Raw genomic sequence first — 22,903 nt, 5'->3', positions numbered from 1 at the left:
ATGTAGGCACAAGTGTCATTTAGCTCACCTGTGTAAATCAATTCTATTTGTTCGCCCTGATCAGAATAGATAATATATCAAAGGGTTGCACATTGATGACCAAGAAGCCAGTTTCTTCTTCCAGAACCAACAAAGAGCTACTGAAGTGGACTAAAAACGTTCGCATTGGATATAATGACGAAATATAAATACCCGTTCTTAATATAAAAGTTAGTTTAAGTAATTGGAATAGATTAAACAACTAGTTAAGTTAGTTATTTGTAATAAATAGATGTTTTCTAAATATCCTTACCAATCAAATATAATGATTAGAACTACCATTATTACCAGGACTATTTTAAAGGGAAAAAAAAGATAAATGTGAAAGACAACAAGATTGGGGTCTTATAATTAGAATCAAAATAAAAATCAAACAAGTTATTGAAGGTAGTGCATCAAATATGTAATTTAAATTTTACTGTTCCGGTGGTAGAGGCCAGGGCAGCAATAGATCTGTGAGAGCAGTTTATTTCTTGATTTTACAGAAAGCCAGATCACGGTGATTGTTGGGGGAAGAAAATAAAAGATAATTTGACTAATTTCTGATATCGCCAAATCGACAGAACATTCATTACGGAAATGAACCGGTGAAGTTTCTACACACGGAAGCAGGACATGGGAATTGAGAAATTGAGAGCACATTCCAGATGACGACAGTACAGAGGGCCGAAAAAAACCGATGACTGGGCGTACAAATCTTTGTATCCTTAAATCGATAGATAGCAAGATAGAGGATCATCGCTTGAGCTTTGAAGGGAGGTAGAAACAAGCCACATTATATTATGTCTATTACCAAACTTAGATATGATATCTAGAAAGGTTAATATAATTTTTAATCTTAAATTTATCCTCATTTTGGTTTTAGTTTTTAAATTTTAAATAATAGGTTTTGGTTCTCAAAGTCAAAATAGTTTAAATTTTTATTGAATTATAAGGACTAATTTTAAATGAAAAAGAACTTGAGGAGTCAAAATTTATAATTAAAAATTTGATAGACCAAAATAAAATAAAATAAACTTGAGGGATAAAAATTTGTGCCGACCCTATCTAGAACCACCAAATTAGATTAAACTATTTTTGAACTCCAAATAGAGGAAAGCTCTTCCAAATATTTTTTCCCATTTATACAAGCTTAAATCTAAGACTACGTGTTGCGTAATATGCATCCTTAGCCTTTTTCATTAGAAAGTGAAGCTGTTAGCTTTCTGATTTGATCTTTGCCTTTACAAGTTATTCAACTGTAGACAAAAGTCAACCAACATTCAATATAGATTTGATTGTGATAGATACATCAATAGACAGATTATTTGCATCTTGAGCAGTGGTCACCAATCTCATCGAGAACGCTTTCAAAAGGACATACAAACAAGCAATAAACCCGGATTCCTCAGTTCTAGAAAACGAATAATGAATTTTAAACTCAAGCAGCCATCAAATCACCAATCGTTCCGAAATTAATACCCTGAAGAAAAGATCTCATCCCTGACCACTGAACATTAGACTTGTGGAATCAAACTCTGCTCTTCAACATGCATGAAATTGTCCTAAATGTCTTCTTTCAGCCAAAACCGTGCACAAGTGACTCCCCACAATGCAAAACTTGTCTGCAAGGCAAGCCTACGGATGCAGCAAGGAAGTAATCATGCATACCAAATGAAATGTCATTGCTCGTGGTCCATTGAGAAAATGCATAACTCACAACACACGCAGATTAATGTGTTTTCCCCATTCTTGTGGCTGCAGATTAAGTCAATAATTGCCATAAATTGTCCCCATTAAAATACAATATAACACAGAAGCCCTAATGATGCTATAGCGACAGTTGAAAGATAACTCCTTGCCACATTGAGAATTACATTCTCTCATTTCAAAATGCGTGATGGATTATAATCACCAACAAGAATTGGTTGAACCAATTAAATCATTGCATGAACAATATACACATGATGTATTCTCGTTCGGAATATACACAACTAGTATATTGGCCTCCTTGTAAAGTACATAAACTACATAGCTGGTGACAAAATCATATACTGGCAATGATGGCCGACAAAGCTGCAAAATTGAGAAACATTAACAAGTGAGGGATTGCAGCGAGTTAAATATGGCAGTTAAAGCCAGCAAGAAAAATCGGGATCCAGTCACCATCATGTATCATCTATGACCTTCAAGCAAGCCTTCCAACTCTCTCTGCCCAAACCTCCTACCCTGTAGATTGGCATCCTTACACCTGGCGGCAAAGTAAAACACCAGCCAAGCAACCATGAAGTAGACCTCCATCGTCGACTGAAACATCTTGGCAAAAGATCTTCCACAAACTCGGGCTAAAACCCATCTCGCGAATGATCCACAACATATAGCTTCCAAGCATTTAATTTGGATAGCTTGGTTCAACATTGTAGATATCAAATAACAACCTTCCTTCACAATTTCTCTACCACTCCTCCTAGAGTCCACAATAGAAACCCAGGCATCAACAGAAAATATGAATGCCACAAACGTATCAAGTAGAAACCAAGTGAACAAGAACCCGGAAATCTCCTTCTCAAAGCCTCGAATCCACGGAGACATGACTGAGAACGGCATCAATTTCAATCTGACAAACAGCTTGAAAAAAGAATACTGATCTTCGATTTCACCAAAGTACCAGAGTCCAACAAGCTGAGTCAAGGCGTCCCTGACGGCCCACCTCATCAGAATGAAACCCGAAAGCCTCTTAAGTCCCAGTCTGGAACCATCCCAAATCATACCAGCAATCGAACCAAACCTCCCCAATAGATCGTTAACAACAGCAATGAAAACGACGCCCAAGACCCATGAATATGTAACAAGAAAAACTAAAATCACCCATCCGTAAGCCGCAGATAGAAAACTCACAAGAAAAAACAGCGTCGCAGCATCACGACGACCGATTTCTAATCCCTTCATAAAGAACTGCAAATCGACAGCTCTATCGACTTCCTGGCCTGTTGCCAATTCAACCTTTTCGTTTTCTGCTTCTTTGTCGTTATCAATATCTTTATCGTCTGCAAATGATAAACCTTCTGCTTTGAAGGTGATTCCAGAGCGAACCACTTCCGAAACCCTAATCCCATTATCAATAACAAGATCCGAGAACCCTGATTTCAAGTTAAACGACCCAAAAACCACAAAACTGCTGTTGACGGACGATTTCTTGTTTGGCCCGAATAAGGAGCGACCATCGTCATCATCGCTGGAGAAGAAGTCATCATCCAGAGTTCCGACGCGGGTCAGATGGAGAAAAGGGCGACGACGGTGGCGGTGAAAGGCCGCAGAAGAAGGATCTTCGGGAGATCGGAAGCGATTGGAGTTGGTATTGCCGGCAAGGTCAAGGCGAGAGAGGAGGGCTTTGAGGGAGGGATCGCGGTCGATGAAAGAGGTGACATGGCTAGTGCCGTTCTCAACGACGGTACGGAAGGATAAGATGAGAAGAGAAAGGAAAAGGAAGGTGACGATATTGGCAGAGAAAGAAGAGGCAGCTTCTCTGAGGAGTTGGGCAGTGGATCGTAGGTTCTGCAACCGAGGATGGGGGTTCATGGCGGATCTGCGATTGTCTATTGCCTTCGAATTCGCGTTTGTTGGGTCGAGGTGTTTTTTCGATTCGAGGTTTTCGTCGGTGGGAGATAGCCAGGTGGCTATGCAGCTGTGAACTTCCAGGTGAGAGTAGGAAGTCTTCACGCGCCGAAGCACGCCGTGAAATGCACGCCCGGAGAGGATAAGTGCTGGACGGTTCGGAATTAGATTTGTGATTCATTAAACGGGTGGAAAATAACCGAATTGTTCAACAAATTATAAGGTCATCGGGTCACGGCTCCGGAGCTCCCATTTTGTTACAAAAATCCCTGCGGCTGTCGCCCCCGATGCGAAGACTTCTTAACACATTATAAGAATTACTTAAAAGATAAAATAGATAAATATAAAAAATAACTCAAACTCTTAATATAAAAACTTATTTGATTTTTATTTTAACCCTAAGTATAAAATCCTAATCTACTTTATCTATTATATTTATATATATTTTTAAGGTAACTCTTATAATAATAGTAGTTTTAACCAATATACTTGATTAATAATGATATATTAGAAAAGACGACATCTATTTATTATAAATAACTAAATTAACTAATTTACTTAATCTACTCAAATTAGTCAACTAGCTCTAATAGTACTACCTCCGATCCTAATTATAAAGTCTCGTTGATACAAATGAGATCTTATGATTAGGACCGAAGTAGTATATAACAATATACGTGTATTGTTACTGTGAACTTTTTTTTTTTATATATCAAACAATTTCATACACAGAAGACAGGTAAAATCGCGGTCATGTTTCTCCTTTTATTTGGATTGGAATTGGACGACAGAACTCGGACTTGATTTTTTCCAGGTTCTCAACGCTAAATTTTCAATGAAGATATTGTACAACAATCGTTGTTAAATTATGAGATAGCAAGCGTATGATTTAGTTAATTAATTCAGATTTGTATTATTTTACCTGTATCATATTATTGTTAAAGACATATATCTCCCCGTCTTGTTTCAATGAATAATAATTTAGCGACCGTTCCGGCAAAAAAAAAAAAATGGATATTTCTTTTGTCGTGCAGGCGGGGTCGAGTAATTACACCCTCTTGATAAAAAAATTGTAACCTGACTTGGAGTTAAAGTCGATGATTTGATATGGTTTTATCTTAACTTTCCGAAAGACGCCATCGAACCAAACAAAAAATAAAGAAAAAGAAAAAGTTTAGAACGTGATATTTTTTTCCCCCCTCAAAGAAAGATCCTGTTAGATACTGTCAAGTCTGTCCAACTACAAGCTAGTTCGAAGGGTCCAGACTGCCAGCTGGGAGGTCCAAATCTCTTGCTGCAAACTATTAATTACAGTACACTTATGCGACATTACATTACATTACCATTCTTTATAAAGCAGGAATTCCTTGTTTGATAATTGACCTTCAGACGTTGCAGAATACATCATCTCACCTACTCCAGTTGTCTTCCTTAGACTGCACTACTCCGGCCATTCTCTGCCGTTTTATTCCCTGGCCACCGACTCAAGAGTCCCAACTCCATGAGGCAAGAGCCACACTAATGACCACCCCCTAATTCCATGACTACGAACGCAACTATAAATTATAATACAACAATGGCCTTCTCAGTGGTCGACAATCAGAACCTCCACAGGATGGGGAGTAAGGATTACTCAACGAAAATCAGGCTTGTCTGGAAATTTGCACCCAGACCTTTGCAAGATAGTACTTGCTGCGTAACATCCAGCTCTGATGCAGTCTCCTATGGTCTTCTCCTGAATCAATTGTGAAAGGAATCCTCCAACAAATGCATCTCCTACCAACAAAACAACGTTATATATCACCTTCATACATCACAGATAGTTATGCCTTGGCTGTATTGAACAGATATCATGAAAACGAATGGTATTTTTCACTTCTTTTCTTATACAATGAAGAGTTTATGCGCGTAATCGTACAAGCAGCTTTATACCACTTTGTAACTCCTAAGCAATGGGACAGTTACCTGCTCCGTTTGTATCAACAAGTTTCTCTTTAGGTAATGGTATCACGGGGAACTTTTTCACCTTCCCGTCCTCAGCAACACACACAGGATCTGCTCCTTGTGTGATAATGGTGATCCTTTTGTGTGTTCCTGATGCCTTTGGCAACTGGGAAATCTTCAGAGCTATCTCCTCCACGTTATCAATCTAGTCAATAGGTAGAGACCTCACAAGTCAATATCTAAAGCCCACAATGCAGAGATCTGCTAGCAATAGCAAGTCAAATTTACCCCCCAGCCATGCACTTCAGAGAATGACCTTGCCTCAGTCTCGTTTCCAAAAACGAAGTCCATGTACCTGAATCCAGAAACGCCATCCTTTAGATCATATGTAAATTTATTCACTTGAACTTGAATGAGAAAGTTCCTTACGGCAAGACTCCATCAAGTGCATCCTTGAAGAACTCACAGATAAACGGGGCAGAGAGGTTCATCATGAAGACCTGTATACAGAAGCAAAATAGGAAGACATCAGAAACTGCAAGTAAGAAGGCATGGCCAATTTCTTCTTATCAGACCTTATTATTTACAGCTGCATGTTCAGCAACTAACTGAATGGAATCAGGGGAGACGACGAGGAAGAAGCCAGCAACATAGAAATACTTGGCCTTGTCAACTATCAAAGAAAAGATTACATCATATCAGATATCAGTCACCGGAAATTACTAGGAAATGAAGGTGGGGGGGGGGTAGACCCAGCATGTTCCGAAAGGTACCAAAAGCCCAAATTTCTGGTCTCTTCAAATGTTCCGACCTGTAGCAACTTGCAGCCGCTAAATTGGCAACAAGAGACCTAAATTTAAAACCAACTGAAGATCATTAAGAAAATGTCCATACTATTACAAATGTCTTGAAGCCAAGATATAAGTTCTGGGAAAACAGCAGTAAAGGTCAGTATTAAGGGAGATAAGGGGAAGATCAGACTGATATCAGACCTTTCACCACCAACGACGCAAACAGCACAAGTTCCGGTAGGTGTGGTTTCATCTATGTGATATTGAACCTGATTTTGAATGAACAATGTATTTTAGAAAAGAGGATTCCGGGGTCCGCCTCAGAGTAACAAATTACGAAGTATAAGACAAGATAAAACCTACATTAACGCCAGCATCTTTTGAACTCTTCGTCATCTCCTCTCCAAATTTATCCTTCCCAATGGAACCAATGTAAGTTGTTAAACCTGGTGTTTGAAGCATCCACTACAAGACAAATAGTAAATTACTTTGACGCAGACTCCAGATTCTATTATGAATCATAATTGTTCAAGTACATACCTGTGCTACCCTGATTGAATTCTGAGTAGAACCTGACAATAAGAAATTTTTTGAAAATTCACCAATGAGTACTCTGAATTTTGTTCTGAAGTGTGCTTATGACATGACAAATAAATCAATTTTCTCAAATCCAATGTCAGACCTCACGTATTACCTCCAGCTATGTACTCCACGTTATATTTTGTGGCCATTTCTTCGTACCTGAGATGATCATATGCATAAGATTGGTTCAGAGTTCAACCCACAGTTATATTAACTCATGTCAAGGAAAATGATTCCAAGATGATAAAGAAAATGCAGAGCGCAGATTCTCTTGGGAACCAACTGTTCCCAGGTTTCCTACACTATATTCTACTTTTACTAGGTAAACAGGTCATATACTGTAATTTTCACAGAATGATGCAATAAGAAGATTAACTAAAAGCTCAATAAGCCAAAACAATGTCACTTCGTTGGTCTGCGAATAAAAGTTAGTAGTCCTTCATATTACCGAATATGCCTAAGCATAAAGAGGGAAATGTGCAATTGAAGGATGACGGTTCCAACAGTGATTAATGATTAACATAAGTCGGACAATGACCACTATCAGTAAGAACTTGAATTTGTCAACAACTGCAGTGTAGGCATCGAGTGAGATTTCTTACATAGGCTGATGCTTTTCGTCCGCAGGAATTGCATCGTTCAACTTGAGGTCGTATCTGTCACACAAAAACCAGGTCAAATCGTCCAGAAAAGGGAGATGTGATCCTTGACATTCATGATCATATATGAGTCAATCACGAATTTTTTGACAAATCAGGCAATGAGAGACCTCGTATCCACATGATAGAACAAAGTTTGGAATAGAACTGATCGTCAGATACTATCCATCCATAAACTTGTAGGGCGGAAGCCCAGAAATCGGGAAATACATCACTGTTACCGCAAGAAAAAACAAATTCTGTAAACTTGCCATTTTGGGAAAGTCCAAACGGACACTCACTGGAATTCTCTTGCAAGCAAACTAAATGAAATAAACATGGTAGGCTGTCTCTAAGATATGGATTAAAGAGCACATAGGCAGGCGTGAAATGAAGCTCAACGAGACATATAAGATTAGACTAGTCTCAGATTGGGGAACTATTTGAAACTTAACAAAAGAATATTGCCTGAGAATCAGCCAGAAAATGAAGGAAGAAGACTACGTAGAGAATGAGAGGCGAAGAAAAGAGGGAAGAGATGCATACTTTTGCAAGAAGCCAGGGTCGACGACGGATGAGATGTCAAGGAGGGGATTACCCATTCCCAATAGAATGCCTTGGGATGCCATTGGTGGTTGATGGGAGAGACAGGCAGAAGCTGCAGGAGCGGCTGGGCGGAATTTGGAGCCATTTACTCCTTCACAATATTTTATTTGTCAGTCAATTTCGTATCCATCAGAAGATATCATAGGATCATACGCATCTGCCATTCTCTTTTTGAGAAGTCAGAATCAACAGTCCCACCAACTGGCCATTCTCGTTAGTGGGGTTGAAAATTGAAATCAGCATATGCCCTCCAAAGCGTCCGAAATGAGTAAATTCTGCGGCGCGCACACATATACTTTGAAGCACGCGTATGTTTTGTAAATTAACCAAAAACTAACAAAGTGAAACATGCATTCAGTTTCAAATTTCAATACCAGTATCTTTTTCATGACTTAAATAACTCCTCTAAACAATGTTTAAAAATATCCATTCATGAAATCCTCATACTAACGGCAGAGATCGTGGGTGAGTGCTAAACTTGTGAAACTTAATACCTCTGGTATTAGGTATAAGAGCTGCTTTACTAGATCGAAGAGATTAAAAAAAATTACTTAATTATGACATATGTTATACCATCTTTTTAAAATATTTATATAAATTATTAGATTATATATCAATTTATAAGTCACGCAAATTAGCTTGAAGAAAAACAGTAAATATTACCTCTAATCCTTAATATAAAAATTTTATTGAAATGGTGGATTTGATCTCAAATATATGATCTCAGTCCATTTTGTTTCTTATTTTTTTTAAAATATCTCTATTAATTGGGAGAAGTTTTCATCAAATGTTATTTCTACGCAAATAATTGAAAATGATAGTGTAGGGACACTAATACTCATCTGTAACAAATAAAAAATAGAAGTTGCTTTTCAAAAGAATAATATGAGCATAAATGTATGCGCACGCGCGAGTGAATGTGAGAGGGAGGGAGAGAGTCATACCAAGCATCCGAAAGTCCAACCACAACAAAACCAACTAAAAATCCATGGTCCATCCACTGAAACACAACCAAAAAGTTACAGAAAAATCAAAACAAATAAGCAAAGAAAACTCTGCTTCAAGATTTGTGCCTCTAGACTGTAATGACCCAATTTCTGTGAAGAGAATCTCACCGTGAAAGTGACTAGAAGGGGGGGTTGTCTTACAAATAATACTAGTTAAAAACCATAATTTCTATGCATAATACTAGTACTTGTTGATTGACATAAATTTGACTAAATGGGGAAAAAAAAAATAAAGGAGGATATGAATATGCGTCTAAGAAAATAAAGAAAGAGCGTTAAATAATTATTTACTATCTTAATCAGGATTGAAAATGAAGATAATATCCATCATCTAACAAGAAAAGCGCGATGATATTCTAAAATCAATTAATAATAATTCCAAATGTTTGATGTAATTTTGAAAAGGGAAAATGAATTTTCAGCCGTTGTGTAATTTTAAAACGTGGGTCAGTCATCCGGATTATAAAAGAGAAGACAAAGAAGTCGTGGAACTTTTTTTTATTTTTGGCCAACAAATGGTTGTGGAGTTGCAATCCAATTTTGGGGCTGCTTGTTTCCTTTTTCTTCAAATCCCAGGTTAGTTATAGTGAGGCGTCTTATGAGAAAGAAGGGACACAAGATTACAACACTTGTAACAAGAATGCATAACATTGGAGCACTAAACTCATGGTGAAAATATTAGTCAGCGTAGACGCAATCGAACTTCCACATTTAGGTGCTAGCTCTAAACTCGTGATCGTGGTCTCGCGGCTATGATAGCATCAAATTATAATAGGAGTACTTGAAGAGATACGGTTCTGGAGAGCTTTGGAAGTTTGGTGAACAATCCAATCCAATCCAAAGGTTCAAGACGGGGAGCTTTCAGGTCCCAAGAAACAAAAGAAAGAAAGAAAAAAGTTGGACAGGATAATGTAAACCTCTCCAATTGCAAAGATACTTAGGGTGTGTTTGGATGAAACCAAACCGTGGTTTGGAAAAGTGATTCTGGAGAATAGATTTTGGGGAGAATAGATTTTGTGAAGAATATATTTTGTAAAAAAGTGATTCTGAGAAGTGAGAGTGTTTGGATAGTTGTTATCAGAAGCACTTTTTATATATACAAATTACTAAAAAAAAGACATAAGTTATTATGATAATTACAAAAAAAATAGATTTTATGATATATTTTAATTTGAAGGAATAAAATTATTAATAATATATTTTTTACCAACATAATTAATAATACATAAGATAATATAATTAATAAATAATTAATGTGTATATATATTTATAAAATATAAGATTAAATATGTTTATCAAAAAATATGTTTATAAAAAAAATAACAAGATACATATCATATAGGCTCTCACACTCTCCCTTTTTTCTCCAAAAGCAAAAAAATTTTGCTTTTTTCAAAACCATGGTTTTGGAGTCAAAACCATGGTTTTGACCCAAAACCATGGTTTTGGTTTTTAGAGGGGGTGTTTGGGTGATTGACACCCCAAACCATGATTTGGGTCCCCAAACCATGATTTGGGTCCCCAAACCATGGTTTGGGGTGTCACCCAAACACACCCTTAGAGAGATGCAGCTAGAGCCTAATGTGATGACTGCAACAAATTTCCTCAGCCATTGTCTTTTCTACTCAACGAGGGTTACTCCACTTCAAAATTTGTCATGGACAACACGTTCGCATTCCACATTATTATCCTCTAGTAGGCGTATAATCACAAGACAGTTTGAAATGACTGTAAAACAAAATCTTTAGTTTGATGACATAACATCATATGGTGCTTTTATTTGGCTACATTATTAACAAAGAATTAAGGATAACCGAGGTTTCCCATCCACGCGGTTACATTTTAAGAGTAGAGACTCCATCGCCCTCATTAATGCCATGCAGGCAATAGCCCCAGATATTTGAAGCCATGTTTGCCCATCCATTCCTCATCTTTTGAGGTAACATGTGCAGGTGAGCCATTCATTTAAGTTGATGTAATCCTACTCTTCTTAACAGGAAAAAAACTTGTAAATAAATTAGAACTTGGCTGGGGAAAAAACCACAAGGAATGAATTTTCTTTTTGGCTGACCCCAAAGCAAAAATTTAAAGATGATCACAAATTGCTTTTGTAAAGTCAGTTGTTGATGAACTGCCACCAAGGTCAGCCGTTCGGTACTTTCCTTCAGCAATTGTGTTGAGTATGGCATTTTGAATCCGCTCAGCCTTGTCATGGAGCTCAAGATGGCGCAGCATTGTAACAGCACTCAGCAGCAAAGCAGTTGGATTTGCCAAGTTCTACATAAATCCGAAGAAAATATGAATAAGCAACGCAACATCTTGAAATGAGCGTCAATGACACTATGACCCAGGCTGCATTTGAGAGGAAAATAATTTGGCAACTAAATAACAACAAAAAATCAGAAAATCCAAGTTTCTTCTTGTGAGATCATTAATTTCTGTCTAAGTTTTTATTATCTAGCCTCAGTCTGCCAGCCAATCTAGACAATTTACACAAGAACATCTATCTTCAAAGTGACCATGTCAATTAACGCAAAACTTCGATAAAAATGTTTAAATAAATTGAGCGCACAAGGTTAATTACTGCAACAAATTTTTTCATAGCAGGGTAACGATACTACCAGAAAATTGAAGTACACGGATGACAGATTGTAGACATTTCAAAAGATCTCATTTGAAAAGCACCACCACCAAATTTGACTTCCTAGAATCCTAGTTGGGAAAAACACGTCCACTAACCCAATTCTTTAGTACACGGGAAATTTTCATTATCAGCAACCAAAACAACAATGTTAAAAATAAAATCAATAACTTCACCCTTGGTCTGGATGGCGGGACGATTATGTAACTTAGGCTATCAATTCCTCCAATGCCATCACAAATCAAACACAAGTTTTGGGGGGGGGGGGGGAATGCAAACTATAAAATAACAAGGTGAAAAGATTGCTTGTTCGAAAAGAACAAAATGTGAAAAGATTGAAGACTAACGAAGAATAGGGAGTAGTTGGAACAGCTCACCTTTCCAGCAATATCAGGTGCTGAACCATGCACAGCCTCAGCTAGTGCAATACCGCCCTCACCAATGTTGCAGCTGCCGACATTACAAAATTGCATCAAACGGTACTCATAACATTCTACATTTTTGGACCAAAAACAAAAACGAAAATACCTTGGTGTTAAGCCCAATCCTCCAACCAAGCCAGCACAAAGGTCACTGATAATATCACCATAGAGGTTAGGCATCACTAAGACATCAAACGCAGATGGATTCTTCACAAGCTGTAAATGGGCAACAGCATGTGTTATTCCATTTTGACACAACAATTTCCAGATGCAATTGCATCACACATCTAATGTGCCTAAATCCATATAGGAAGACGCCATACCATCATACAGCAATTGTCAATGACAACTTCCTCATAAGTTATCTCAGGATATTTCTCAGCAACCTCACGGCAACACTGAAAATAATTCAAAATCTAAGTCAATGGAAGGATTCATGGCTAAAAATTGAAGCCAATTGATTGTGCGTGCAATTTTAAGTATCTGTGAACCTTGAGGAAAAGTCCATCAGTTTTTCGCATAATGTTGGCCTTATGTATTGCAGACACCCTCTCTCTACCATGTGTCTGGGCATAATGAAAAGCATACTCAGCCACTCTTAAACTTGCTTGGCGTGTAATAATTTTGAGGCTTTCTACTACACCTCTCACAACCTGTCAACAGTAGATGGGGGTTGATGAGAGTTAATATCAGTCATAAATTCAATGGTAGAATGTCACATCAATTGTTAAAAACTTACCTGATGTTCAAGTCCACTGTACTCCCCTTCTGTATTTTCACGGATAGTGATAAGGTCTACATTATCATAGCGAGTTTTGTAGCCGGGAAGACTATGACAAGGTCGGACATTGGCATACAAATTAAGTTCTTTCCTCAGAGTAAGGTTTAATGAACGATGACCTTTTCCAATAGGGGTGGCCATTGGTCCCTTCAAACCAACCTTATTTTGCCTAACTGATTCTAAGCTTTCCCATGTTAAAAAGCTCTGTGTTCTAGGATCAATTGTATCCCCAACATAGTGCTCTTCCCATTCTATCGGCACTTCAGCTGCACTGAACACCTAATTGCAAACGAAGTTGTTGAAAGAACAGTACATTAAATTTACTGAATAAATCAAGTTTCATCAACATGCATAAGAAGAAATATACAGAGAAAGAGAGACTAGGCAGACTAAACCACAACTTCTATTAATCTATTTCAGCAACCAAGTAAATCAAATTTGCCATTCAGCTATAGCAACAGCCTGACTCAAATTACCAAAGTACAAAACAGATATCATAATCCATAAAACAAACCTTCGCAAGCACCACCTGGAAGTCTAAAGCTTTGATCATGGGCCACAGCAGCTATTCTTATTGCAAGTTTCACATCTAAGTAACACCCGATCCCGATCCAACAGTTTTACTATACATATATATTTATATTTAACAACAACATTCTAAGAAAGAATATTTTTAGATACCAGTAGTTGTCCAGTCGTACCCAAACAATAAGATTCCAGAGGGAAATGCACCTAAGATCAAATATTTTGAGCCGGCTTCTCCATCCCATGTTTCATCTTGGCATCAATGCCTTTGTCTTTCTCCGTTTTGATATTAAAAATCAGATATTCAAAGGATACTATAGCTTAAAGATGGTATATGTAGGCCACGCTAAAAACTTGAGAATTCTCATTCGGAACTTAACTTTGGTATATTTACAAGCATAATATGAAATGGTCCATCCATCTTATATCATCTTCAACTTGAACCAGATTATGAATATCCCGTTTGCAAGAAGTTTAGGTTGGAAAGGCAACAGTTTAACGGTATTTTCAAAGCTCAAACTAGTTACACTCACGTTGACCTTGAGATTCAGGGAGAACTCAGACAAATGATTTCCTGGAAAAGGTTTCCTATAGTTCCTAGCATTCAGAACACAAAATAGTTACCCAAAAGCCCCAAAAAAAAAATCCACTATTTAATGCCGACACATTTTCCATGCCTGGTGTAATAGTCAACTGCAAAATGTTGCCTCGTTTAATTCTTATCTCAAAGGGAGAATACCTTCTAAGTTATTTTTTCCACAAAAATATGTTCCACCTCTCAAACCATTTTCTGTAAAAACAAAGGGCGAGCGTGCCAAATATTCGCAAAAACGATGCCCATTTTGAACAGAATAGCATTCAATGGTGCAGAGAATACTCTTCAAAAAATCGTCCAGACGCAAACCACACCAGTCAATCGGGAATGCATAATTAAAAAAAAAATGTGTAGAAAAACAAATCTGAAAGTGCTACGTTAAAAAAAAAAATTAAAAGACAAAATCCAGAAGCGTCAATGCGGAACAGACAGTTTAGCAGATAATCACAAGTCTCGACATTGAATTAATGAATTTAAGGTCAAATTAAACCCGGGGCTCCGCACATTTCGGACAGTAAGAAGCATGTGAATCAACAACGGAGCTCCCAATAATTAGTTCCGTACAGTAATTTGCGAAGAGCTATTATTCAAATCAAGGCTAGAGAATACGGAATTGAAAGTAAGAAATAATGGCAGGGGAAGAAAAACCTGTTTGACGGAGTCGGCGATCTCGGGGCCAATACCGTCGCCAGGGAAAAGAGTGGCTCGGATCGGAGTAGAAGCGGAAGAGAAAGCCCTAAGATCCGAGAAAGAGAAAACCTGGCTGCTGCGCCTCCCAAGAAATCGTCTAAGAAGCTGAGAGGCCATAGTTGACGACGAACACCGATGGAGAAGCCAAACTATAAACTGATTCTTTCGGAAAGTCGAAGGTTCCAAGTGCCAGTGCAGGGACGCACAAGGCCAGGCCAATTACAATTCAAAGGGTCACTCTCCCTCGGTGCTTCCCCTTTTTATGTTTAGGGACCGAGTGCGATGAATAGTCCTTCTTCTCGGCGCGTTATTTCTCATTTCTTTCCGCCAACCTTAGAGCGCCGTTTCAAAGCCCGACCGCAGGCCCAATAGAAAAAAAAAAAAAAAGATAACTACAATCAGACCTCAAAATAGAAAAAAAAAAAAAAGATAACTACAATCAGACCTCAAAAAATATTTTAATTACTTTAAAATCTATTTACAAGTGAAAAGCAAGTAATAACAAATTTTAGAGTAAAAAAGAACAACAGTTTTAAGTTGGTCACCTGCAATTAAGACTTTTTGATAATTAAACAGTACAAAATAGAAATTAGGAAATGATCAAGAGATTATTCACAAAATTGGAACCATCGTTGAACACCTTACCTGTCTTAAAAAGACGAGAAAGGGATTCAGTTTCCAATTTTTGGATGGTAACTATCAACTCCACAATGGATTGAGTTTTAATAATGTAAGGGATTCAAGAATCAAGAAGCCTCTTATGATAACTTTGGAATTTCGGCATATTATTATTTTAATTTATTAAAAGATCCTGCGACATAATTTGATTATATATATTTATCTATATTATTTTTCTGACACATTAATCTCTTTAGAATCCAAAAAAAAAAAAATCACGTAGATATAGATATTTTTTTATCTTTTGTTTTGTTGTAAGATATTTTTTATTTTAACCTATGAGGATAAGTCTAAAAATTAATCCCCTAATTTTCATTTAAAAATCCTAAGGATCACAGGATAACTCCTAAGGATATCGGCCACGTGGACATATTATGCACTGACATTTGACAAATTCCAGAAAGGGATTTCACCACCGTGAGGGAGCCATTTATTTACCGCTTAATTTTTTTAGACGACCATTTCTTGCTTAATTAATTCTTAGACAGTTGTCAACCAAATTTTGATGGGCGATTACTGATTTGAAACAAAACGTTTGCCCGCCAAGTCTCTAGCACTATCCAAGTTCATCGAACAAAATTCGATATTGCAGCATTGACCAATACATAACCTGTTGCGGAAGCGTTGTGATTTGGCTTATAGATCACTTGGGAAAGGGGAAAAAAAGACAAACCGTATTGCGTATCTTTACTCTGAACAAATGACTTTGGTGGCCAAAACAGAGAAATTTAGGAGACGCGTTCTTGAAAAGAAACATGCCGTTTCCATCAATCGGGGGCATATATTCCAGTAGCGCTCCAAGCGATGACAAACAAATTAAATCTCAATTTCAAAGAAAAGTTATAATATCCTCCTGATATTAAGCAAACTAGGACATACAAGCATCTTTCTGGGTTGATTTGCCTGAGGCCCCCATCACCAAACTAACAAACCAACTGTTTATAACTGCACATAACGAAGATATAAAAGGAAACCATCTCGACTAGGAAGCTGAAGAATTAACAGATTGGGAGAGGGGCGCCATTCCACTGGCCAACGCATTCCAGAAGAGGATCAATGATCTTGCCCTGACATAAAGCTGTGAACACCTTGTCGCATTCCTCACCTGGTGAAATCACCCTCTCGCCGGTTAGCAACTGAGTCCCCAGCTCCTCTCTCACAAACTTGTACAGAGGGTATGACCTGCATTCCTTGATCCTGTTTGGAATTTCAGAATTGCCGGTCTCGTATGCGACTCTTGCACCCTCAACTTCCTTCGGCAATACATTCTTCAACTCCTCCTCGAAAGTTCCAATCTTTTGGAAGATTGATGTGCTCGTGTTCTTCTCGTTTTCGGCATTGGCCAGAGCATGGTCCACCAGAACTTGCCTGAGTTTCTGCATCAATGGGTAAATAGCACTGCAGGGATCATCAGCGTAGGCAAACACGTGCTCCCTGTCTACAACTTTCAGTAAATCCTTCTCGCAGAATCTTGAAGGATGGAGTTCTCCGTTCACACCAGTGGTCAGAGTTCTCTTGGCAACTTGGCTAACTGTGTTCTTCACTGTGTTCTTCAAGTTCTCTTCCAAGTGCCTCAAGTCAATTGCTTGGCAGAGGGCGACTAAAAATGTGGAAGACATGAGCTTTAAGATCTCAATGGCTTCGTTTGTTTTCCTAGACGAGATCAAGCCCAAAGAGTTCACATCTTGGTTGTGTTGCTCGGCACTTTGGACGTGGCTTGTTACGGGATTGGCAAGATACTGAAGTTCAGAGCAGTAAGAAGCCATGGCGATTTCAGCCCCCTTGAAACCATAATCCAAGCTGGGGTTTCTACTGGCAGTCAGATTGGAAGGCAAGCCATTGTTGTAGAAGTCGTTGACGAGCTCAGAGAATTGAGCAAACATGAGCTTTCCGATGGAAGCGATAGCCAGACGCGTGTTGTCCATGGAGACTCCAATTGGGGTACCCTGGAAGTTACCACCATGTAGAGCCTTGTTCCTTGAAACGTCGATCAAGGGGTTATCGTTCACAGAGTTGATCTCTCTCTCAATTGACTTGGTGGAGAATCTGATAACTTCAACGAGAGGGCCAAGCCACTGTGGTGAAGTTCGAAGGGCATAGCGATCTTGTTTAGGCTTCTGCAGAGGATCCATCTCGTGCAACTTCTTGGCTGCTTTAACATAGGAGCTTCCATCCAAAATGTGTTCCATGATAGCAGCGGCCTCAATCTGGCCAGGATGGTGCTTCAATTTATGGGTCAAATGGTCTGTAAATTCAGGCTTCCCTTGCATGACTTCAGCGAAAATAGCCGAAAGAACTTCAGCGAGCACGGCTAGAACGTTAGCCTCGAACAGAACCATAGAAGCCAAGCCAGAACCAACGGCGGTGCCATTTACAAGAGCGAGCCCTTCCTTGGGCTGCAACTCGAAGAACTCGGACTCGATGCCTGCCAATTGGAAAGCTTCCTTGGGATTAAGGGCTTCACCGCTGGGTCCAACGGCCTTGGAGTTAGGTCTGCCGGTGAGTAAACCGGCGATGTAAGAAAGAGGGACGAGATCGCCGGAGGCTGTGATGGTACCACGAAGTGGCAAGCATGGGGTGATGTTGTGGTTGAGGAACTTGGTGATGGCTTCTAGGATTTCAAATCGGATGCCAGAGTATCCTTGGAGAAGAGTGTTGATTCTGACTAGCATGGCTGCTCTTGTGGCGGAGTGTGGCAGAGTTTGGCAAGTCTCTGTACCATTGCCGAATATTCCGGCGTTCAAAAATCTGAAATATAAAGGACCCAATGATCAGAAATGGAATTCATATATTACCACTCTTCATATTCGGAGATTAACTGGCAGATCAACACTCGCGGTGAAATTAAAATCTTCGCCTTGAAGAGTCAACGGCCAAGAATAAAAGCACAAAAAAGGAATATCTATGATCACCAATAATTTGGTTAAGAATTTGGATGCTACACCGGTGGCCAACCAACGTAGTCATGTCCGGAGACCGACCTGGCGTTCAAACCGGTGATGCATGTTCTAATGTGCTTGTCCTAATTCCAAGGCGCTTCCCAGCTACCCGCTAAAGTTACCAGTGCCCCGCTTATCCAAAAAAAAAAAAATTTATACCTACCTACCCCCTTTTATTTTTAAAATCCTTTTTAATCAGGATATATATAACGGCAGTAGGTTGTCGACAATCATAATCTCAAATGATTTTAGAGCTGAAATTTTAACAACATAAAAGTTAAATTATTTGGACGAAAACGAATTACACGTCATATTACAAAATTCATATATTCTTTTTATTATTCACTATGTTTTCTCAATATTTATATATACTTTTTATTATTAGTTGAAGTTGGATTTATTTCCTTTGGATATTTGACATGATTTCAGAATTTAAAATCCTTTTCTCTTGGCAATCTTTTTAATTTTTTCACTAAAATCATTTTCTTAAAAAAAGTTGTCTTGCAACTTCTTTTTCTTTAAAATAAATATATCAATCTAAATTAGATTGTTAAATAAACATTTTTCAACTCTTCGTATGATATAAATCATTCATTAACGATTATTCCCTATTTTTCAAAACTAATTTGTTACCCGAAAACCCAACCTCCATACATGTATTGTGAGAATATATATATATATATATATATATATATATATATATAATACTAGTATGAAGTTCTCTGCCTTCTTACGGATTAGGTAGCTTTTTGCCTTTTTTTATCTGTCTGTCATTAACCGATCACCCGGAATTTTAACGTATCATCATGAAAAGAAACACCAAAGGTAAAACTGGAGGCGGATCATGAGTTCACGATGAGGCATGAGTAGAAACTAGAGAGGAACCGTACCTGATGAGCTCTTTCTGCAAAGCAGCGCCTTGCTTTGTTCTTCTGTGAGAGGTGGCCCCGAATCCGGTGGTTACACCGTAACTATCGGTTCCCTTGTTCATGCTGTCCATGACCCAGTCGCTGCTGGCCTTGACGCCGGCCCTGGCAGACTCCGACAGCTCCACCTTCACTCCCTGGTCATGTGAGGCAATGGCAGCCACCTGAGAGATGGTGAGAGTCTCGCCGCCAAGCCTGACCACCGGCTTCCGGTACTCCTCCACCATGCGCTTCACCTCGTCCAAGTGGCTGCCCTTGAGGGACTCGGCGGCGACCCCCCAGTTCAGGGGATCAGCCTTGCCATTACTCAAGCAGAAAGAACCATTCTGGTGGTGACCGTTAGCCTGGGCGACGGACTCCATGATAATAATGACGTAGAAGAAGTAGTGGGAGAAAAATGAGGAAAATTGCAAGGATGAGATTAGTTAGGTGAGGAGGAGAGGTAGGAGATGAGAGGAAAAGGGAGAGAGGAAATCTTGGGGAAGAAGGATGGGATTTCCTGAGAGGAAGAAGGGGAAGAGAGATGCGTTATATAAGAGAGGCTGAGAAGGAGGTGAGGGCGTGTTCTGGGTAGGTGGGCATAAGGAGCGGCAGCAGGCCACAAGGAGGGGGTTGGTGGTTGAGAATCATTATGTGCCGTGCGATCCTCAACGAGCGATCTCACGGCCACCGTGTTGCAACGTGGAACTACTGTATCGCATTATAACAGCGTCAATGGTGGGTAGCTGAGTGCCATGTCAATGCAAGTGGACGACCCGAGAGTAGGTGAGTAACTAAGAAGGGGCCATGTCTCATATTTGGCGTTGGAGACGTGGACTATGCATCAATTGAACCCGTAAACTTGTTGCCTCTAGCCAACATAAATAAATAAATATATATATAGGTAAATTACGTCACATCTTTATCGGCAATATTTCACATGACGACATACAAGCCAATAACTCATGCTCTTCGATCTCTTTAGAGCAGTTGATCTAAACTCTTCTCTTTTTATTTTAAAAAGATTTTTTTTTTTGAAAACTATGTCATTAAAATTTTTCGTGTGGTAGCCAATACATACAAATAACAAAAATTATAATTGAAAATTATATGTAATTTGAACATTTTGCTACAAAATAGTTTGGCTCCTAATATACATAAAAAAAATCTGGGGTACGTATGTTACGGGGGCCATGCATGCCAACCACGAAATTAAAAGTTGCCTGCCTCTTGTCCTTTTTTTTCACGGCTTCTTCTTTAGTTGCGATATGTTTCCTGTTTAGGCACCTCGGTTCTGGACAATGATTAATTTATTACTTCTTTTTTCTCGTATCTCATTTAAATACAGTATATGTTGAAATTACGGTGCATGCAGGCGGTAACAAGAACACAGCTAATTTACAATTTTTTTAGGGAAAACCATATTGGAGGTACTTATACTTTTTTTCAATTTTCAATTTGGTACCTATGTGTTTTTTGTTCTTAACTAAATCTTTAATTTTGCTCTATTAACATCATTAATCCTTATGTAGAGACTAAAAATATCAATAGAACAAAGTTATAAGAGCTAATGTTGCTAAAAAGATAAAATTAAATGTTTAATTAAAGGGAAAAAACACATAGGTACCAAATCAAAAATTGAGAGAAAGTATAGGTACCTTCAATATGGTTTTCCCATTTTTTTTATGACTACTCATTTACAATTTTGGACAGCTATAGAGCACTCATTTTTGCAGGATTATTAGTTGTGTGATGATTAAACAGACGTAATTAATATACTCTCGGCAATATATAACGTTTTCTCCTCTAAGTTTCAACTATAATTAGTGCAAGTACTTAAAATCTACTCCTTTGGTCCTATTTATAGGGCAGAGAGAAAGTTTTTTTTTATCCTACTTATAAGTCATTTTATTAGTTTTTTTACTCATGTACTCTATTGTTCTTTATTTATTATAGTGTATATAGTTATTTTTTTTAAAATGTGTATATATTAAAGGGTTAAGGTGCATCCAAGTAACAGATCTGTTAACATAGGATACCGGTGCACCATTTTAATTACTTTGAGGGCAAAATTGCACTATAAATTACTTTAGGCCACTGGGTGCACCTGGAAAAATACTTAGGGGTGCTGGATGCACCTTAACCCCGAAAAAAATTCCACATCACCTGCTTATTAGACATGCCAGGTCAGACTATTTTGGTCAAACTTATGCTGACTCAACAATTTAACGGTCAAAATAACAGATCTGTTAGCATGGAATACCGGTGCACCATTTTAATTACTTTGAGGGCAAAATTGCACCATAAATTACTTTAGGCCACTGGATGCACCTAACAAAATACTTGGGGGTGCTGGATGCACCTTAACCCTATATTAACTAGGGGTAGAGTTGAAAAGTTATTATATTTTAATCAAAAGTTAATGCAATTTAAGGTTTTTCTTGGTCTATGTGAAACATGTTAGAATATAAATAGGATGAGAGGAGTATCACCTTCTGTTATTAACGACTTAAAAAATAATGAAGAATATAAAATACGCGGAAGAAGCTGTATAATGACATTTTAAGACCAAAAATATAATCATGGGCATATTAAGCGTACTTGGTCATGCTTTGGCCCGGGGAGGAAAAACAATAAGATACTCCATTCATTCAAAATTACAAAGCATCTTAATTAGCTGTAAGAGTGGAGAGTCAAGTGACTCGTCGGTCTATTGGAGTATTTTCAAGCATCAAACCAAAAAACCAAAAAAAAAGAATTTGAAAGTCAAGCAAGATACCTCGAATAAAACTAAACATAAGCCACCCTCTTTGAACGCTGACCCGAACACACCCCCGACGGGCCCCCTTATTAGAAGCCCCCGGCTGATATTTCATTATTACATGAAATATCACCCTTCTAAAATTAATTTCTGCAAATAATCATGATATAGTATCCGTAATGAAATATTTTTTTAAAAATAAATAGCATGTTTTCACATGAAAATAATTTAAATAATATGATAAAGATCACATGCTATGATTTCTTGAAAAATCCGTTTCTATGCAGTTTGCACCAGTAAAAGGAGAGATAATAACATGCTAAAATGCGCAGGCAGTCATTAATTTGAGTGAGTAAATTTATATCTAAAAATCATGACAATGATTTAGCCAGACGCTTTGCTTTGTTGACCCAAGATAAATTACTAACACCAAAGTTTGTGGGGGCTATATATGATCATTATATGGGATATATAAAATTAGTTTAGAAGACCAGGTAAGTGGAAAATGTCAATGAACGGCAAGTTAGCCCGCGACAGTACCATCTGCATGCCTGGATGAAGTTCCGAGATCCACATAAACATATTTGTGTGCTTGTGTGTTTAAATTGTACTGTCTCCGGTTTTAAATATAAAAACCGGTTAGAAATTCAATTTAGTCATAAATATAAGACTTTAATTAATTTATTTATTTTTTAAAGTAATCCCATGACTGTACATACATAGTATTAAATAGTTTTTATTTTAATACACATGATTAATAAAGGT

General features: G+C 38.1%; 4 protein-coding genes across 8 annotated transcripts; all 4 read right to left on the bottom strand.

Annotated features, from left to right (window-relative positions):
* Positions 1–1,903: 1,903 nt before the first annotated feature.
* Positions 1,904–3,792, bottom strand: LOC114749544 (uncharacterized). The gene has a single exon (XM_028938042.1). It carries the CDS (start codon positions 3,595–3,597, stop codon positions 2,194–2,196), a length of 1,404 nt encoding a protein of 467 aa, XP_028793875.1. The 5' UTR covers positions 3,598–3,792; the 3' UTR covers positions 1,904–2,193.
* A 1,039-nt stretch (positions 3,793–4,831) lies between these two features.
* LOC114749546 (adenosine kinase 2) lies at positions 4,832–8,275 on the bottom strand. Of its 5 annotated transcripts, XM_028938049.1 has the most exons (13): positions 8,135–8,196; positions 7,720–7,823; positions 7,553–7,606; positions 7,063–7,109; positions 6,909–6,940; positions 6,732–6,833; positions 6,570–6,637; positions 6,351–6,427; positions 6,153–6,250; positions 6,007–6,077; positions 5,866–5,932; positions 5,599–5,782; positions 4,832–5,409 (listed from the first exon to the last, which is right to left on the bottom strand). In XM_028938049.1, coding segments are annotated over exons 3-13 (891 nt in total). In that variant the 5' UTR covers positions 7,555–7,606; positions 7,720–7,823; positions 8,135–8,196; the 3' UTR covers positions 4,832–5,266. The 5 variants fall into 5 exon arrangements, with proteins under 5 accessions (XP_028793882.1, XP_028793879.1, XP_028793878.1 ...); XM_028938046.1 differs by lacking the exon at positions 7,720–7,823 and having other exon boundaries at positions 6,732–6,782; positions 8,135–8,271; XM_028938045.1 differs by lacking the exon at positions 7,720–7,823 and having other exon boundaries at positions 8,135–8,270.
* Positions 8,276–10,920: 2,645 nt separating this feature from the next.
* Positions 10,921–15,107, bottom strand: LOC114749545 (isocitrate dehydrogenase [NAD] catalytic subunit 5, mitochondrial). Its single transcript, XM_028938044.1, has 7 exons — positions 14,814–15,107; positions 13,004–13,324; positions 12,756–12,917; positions 12,588–12,662; positions 12,371–12,480; positions 12,220–12,292; positions 10,921–11,478 (listed from the first exon to the last, which is right to left on the bottom strand). Exons 1-7 carry the CDS (start codon positions 14,970–14,972, stop codon positions 11,287–11,289), a joined length of 1,092 nt encoding a protein of 363 aa, XP_028793877.1. The 5' UTR covers positions 14,973–15,107; the 3' UTR covers positions 10,921–11,286.
* A 1,088-nt stretch (positions 15,108–16,195) lies between these two features.
* On the bottom strand, positions 16,196–19,852 carry LOC114749547 (phenylalanine ammonia-lyase 1). Its single transcript, XM_028938050.1, has 2 exons — positions 19,363–19,852; positions 16,196–18,281 (listed from the first exon to the last, which is right to left on the bottom strand). Exons 1-2 carry the CDS (start codon positions 19,758–19,760, stop codon positions 16,532–16,534), a joined length of 2,148 nt encoding a protein of 715 aa, XP_028793883.1. The 5' UTR covers positions 19,761–19,852; the 3' UTR covers positions 16,196–16,531.
* Positions 19,853–22,903: the final 3,051 nt, after the last annotated feature.

Source organism: Neltuma alba, unplaced genomic scaffold (genome assembly GCF_004799145.2).
Source record: "Neltuma alba isolate B1F8T4 unplaced genomic scaffold, ASM479914v2 tig00006092_pilon, whole genome shotgun sequence".
In the NCBI taxonomy this organism is placed as follows: domain Eukaryota; kingdom Viridiplantae; phylum Streptophyta; class Magnoliopsida; order Fabales; family Fabaceae; genus Neltuma; species Neltuma alba.
The sequence above is the reverse complement of the archived record's forward strand: the minus strand, read 5'-3'. Positions and strand labels throughout refer to the sequence as shown.

Excerpts from the sequence above, each read along its gene's own strand:
- LOC114749544 (XM_028938042.1), bottom strand. The coding sequence starts at position 3,597 with ATGAACCCCCATCCTCGGTTGCAGAACCTACGATCCACTGCCCAACTC.
- LOC114749546 (XM_028938045.1), bottom strand. The coding sequence starts at position 8,217 with ATGGCATCCCAAGGCATTCTATTGGGAATGGGTAATCCCCTCCTTGAC. Across the intron at positions 6,638-6,731 it reads CAAAAGATGCTGGCGTTAAT|GTTCAATATCACATAGATGA; the intron begins GTAGGTTTTATC and ends ATTCAAAATCAG. Across the intron at positions 5,410-5,598 it reads TGTTGATACAAACGGAGCAG|GAGATGCATTTGTTGGAGGA; the intron begins GTAACTGTCCCA and ends TTTTGTTGGTAG.
- LOC114749545 (XM_028938044.1), bottom strand. The coding sequence starts at position 14,972 with ATGGCCTCTCAGCTTCTTAGACGATTTCTTGGGAGGCGCAGCAGCCAG. Across the intron at positions 12,918-13,003 it reads ACAGTGGACTTGAACATCAG|GTTGTGAGAGGTGTAGTAGA; the intron begins GTAAGTTTTTAA and ends TACTGTTGACAG. Across the intron at positions 12,481-12,587 it reads TTGACAATTGCTGTATGATG|CTTGTGAAGAATCCATCTGC; the intron begins GTATGGCGTCTT and ends GCCCATTTACAG.
- LOC114749547 (XM_028938050.1), bottom strand. The coding sequence starts at position 19,760 with ATGGAGTCCGTCGCCCAGGCTAACGGTCACCACCAGAATGGTTCTTTC. Across the intron at positions 18,282-19,362 it reads TTGCAGAAAGAGCTCATCAG|ATTTTTGAACGCCGGAATAT; the intron begins GTACGGTTCCTC and ends TTTATATTTCAG.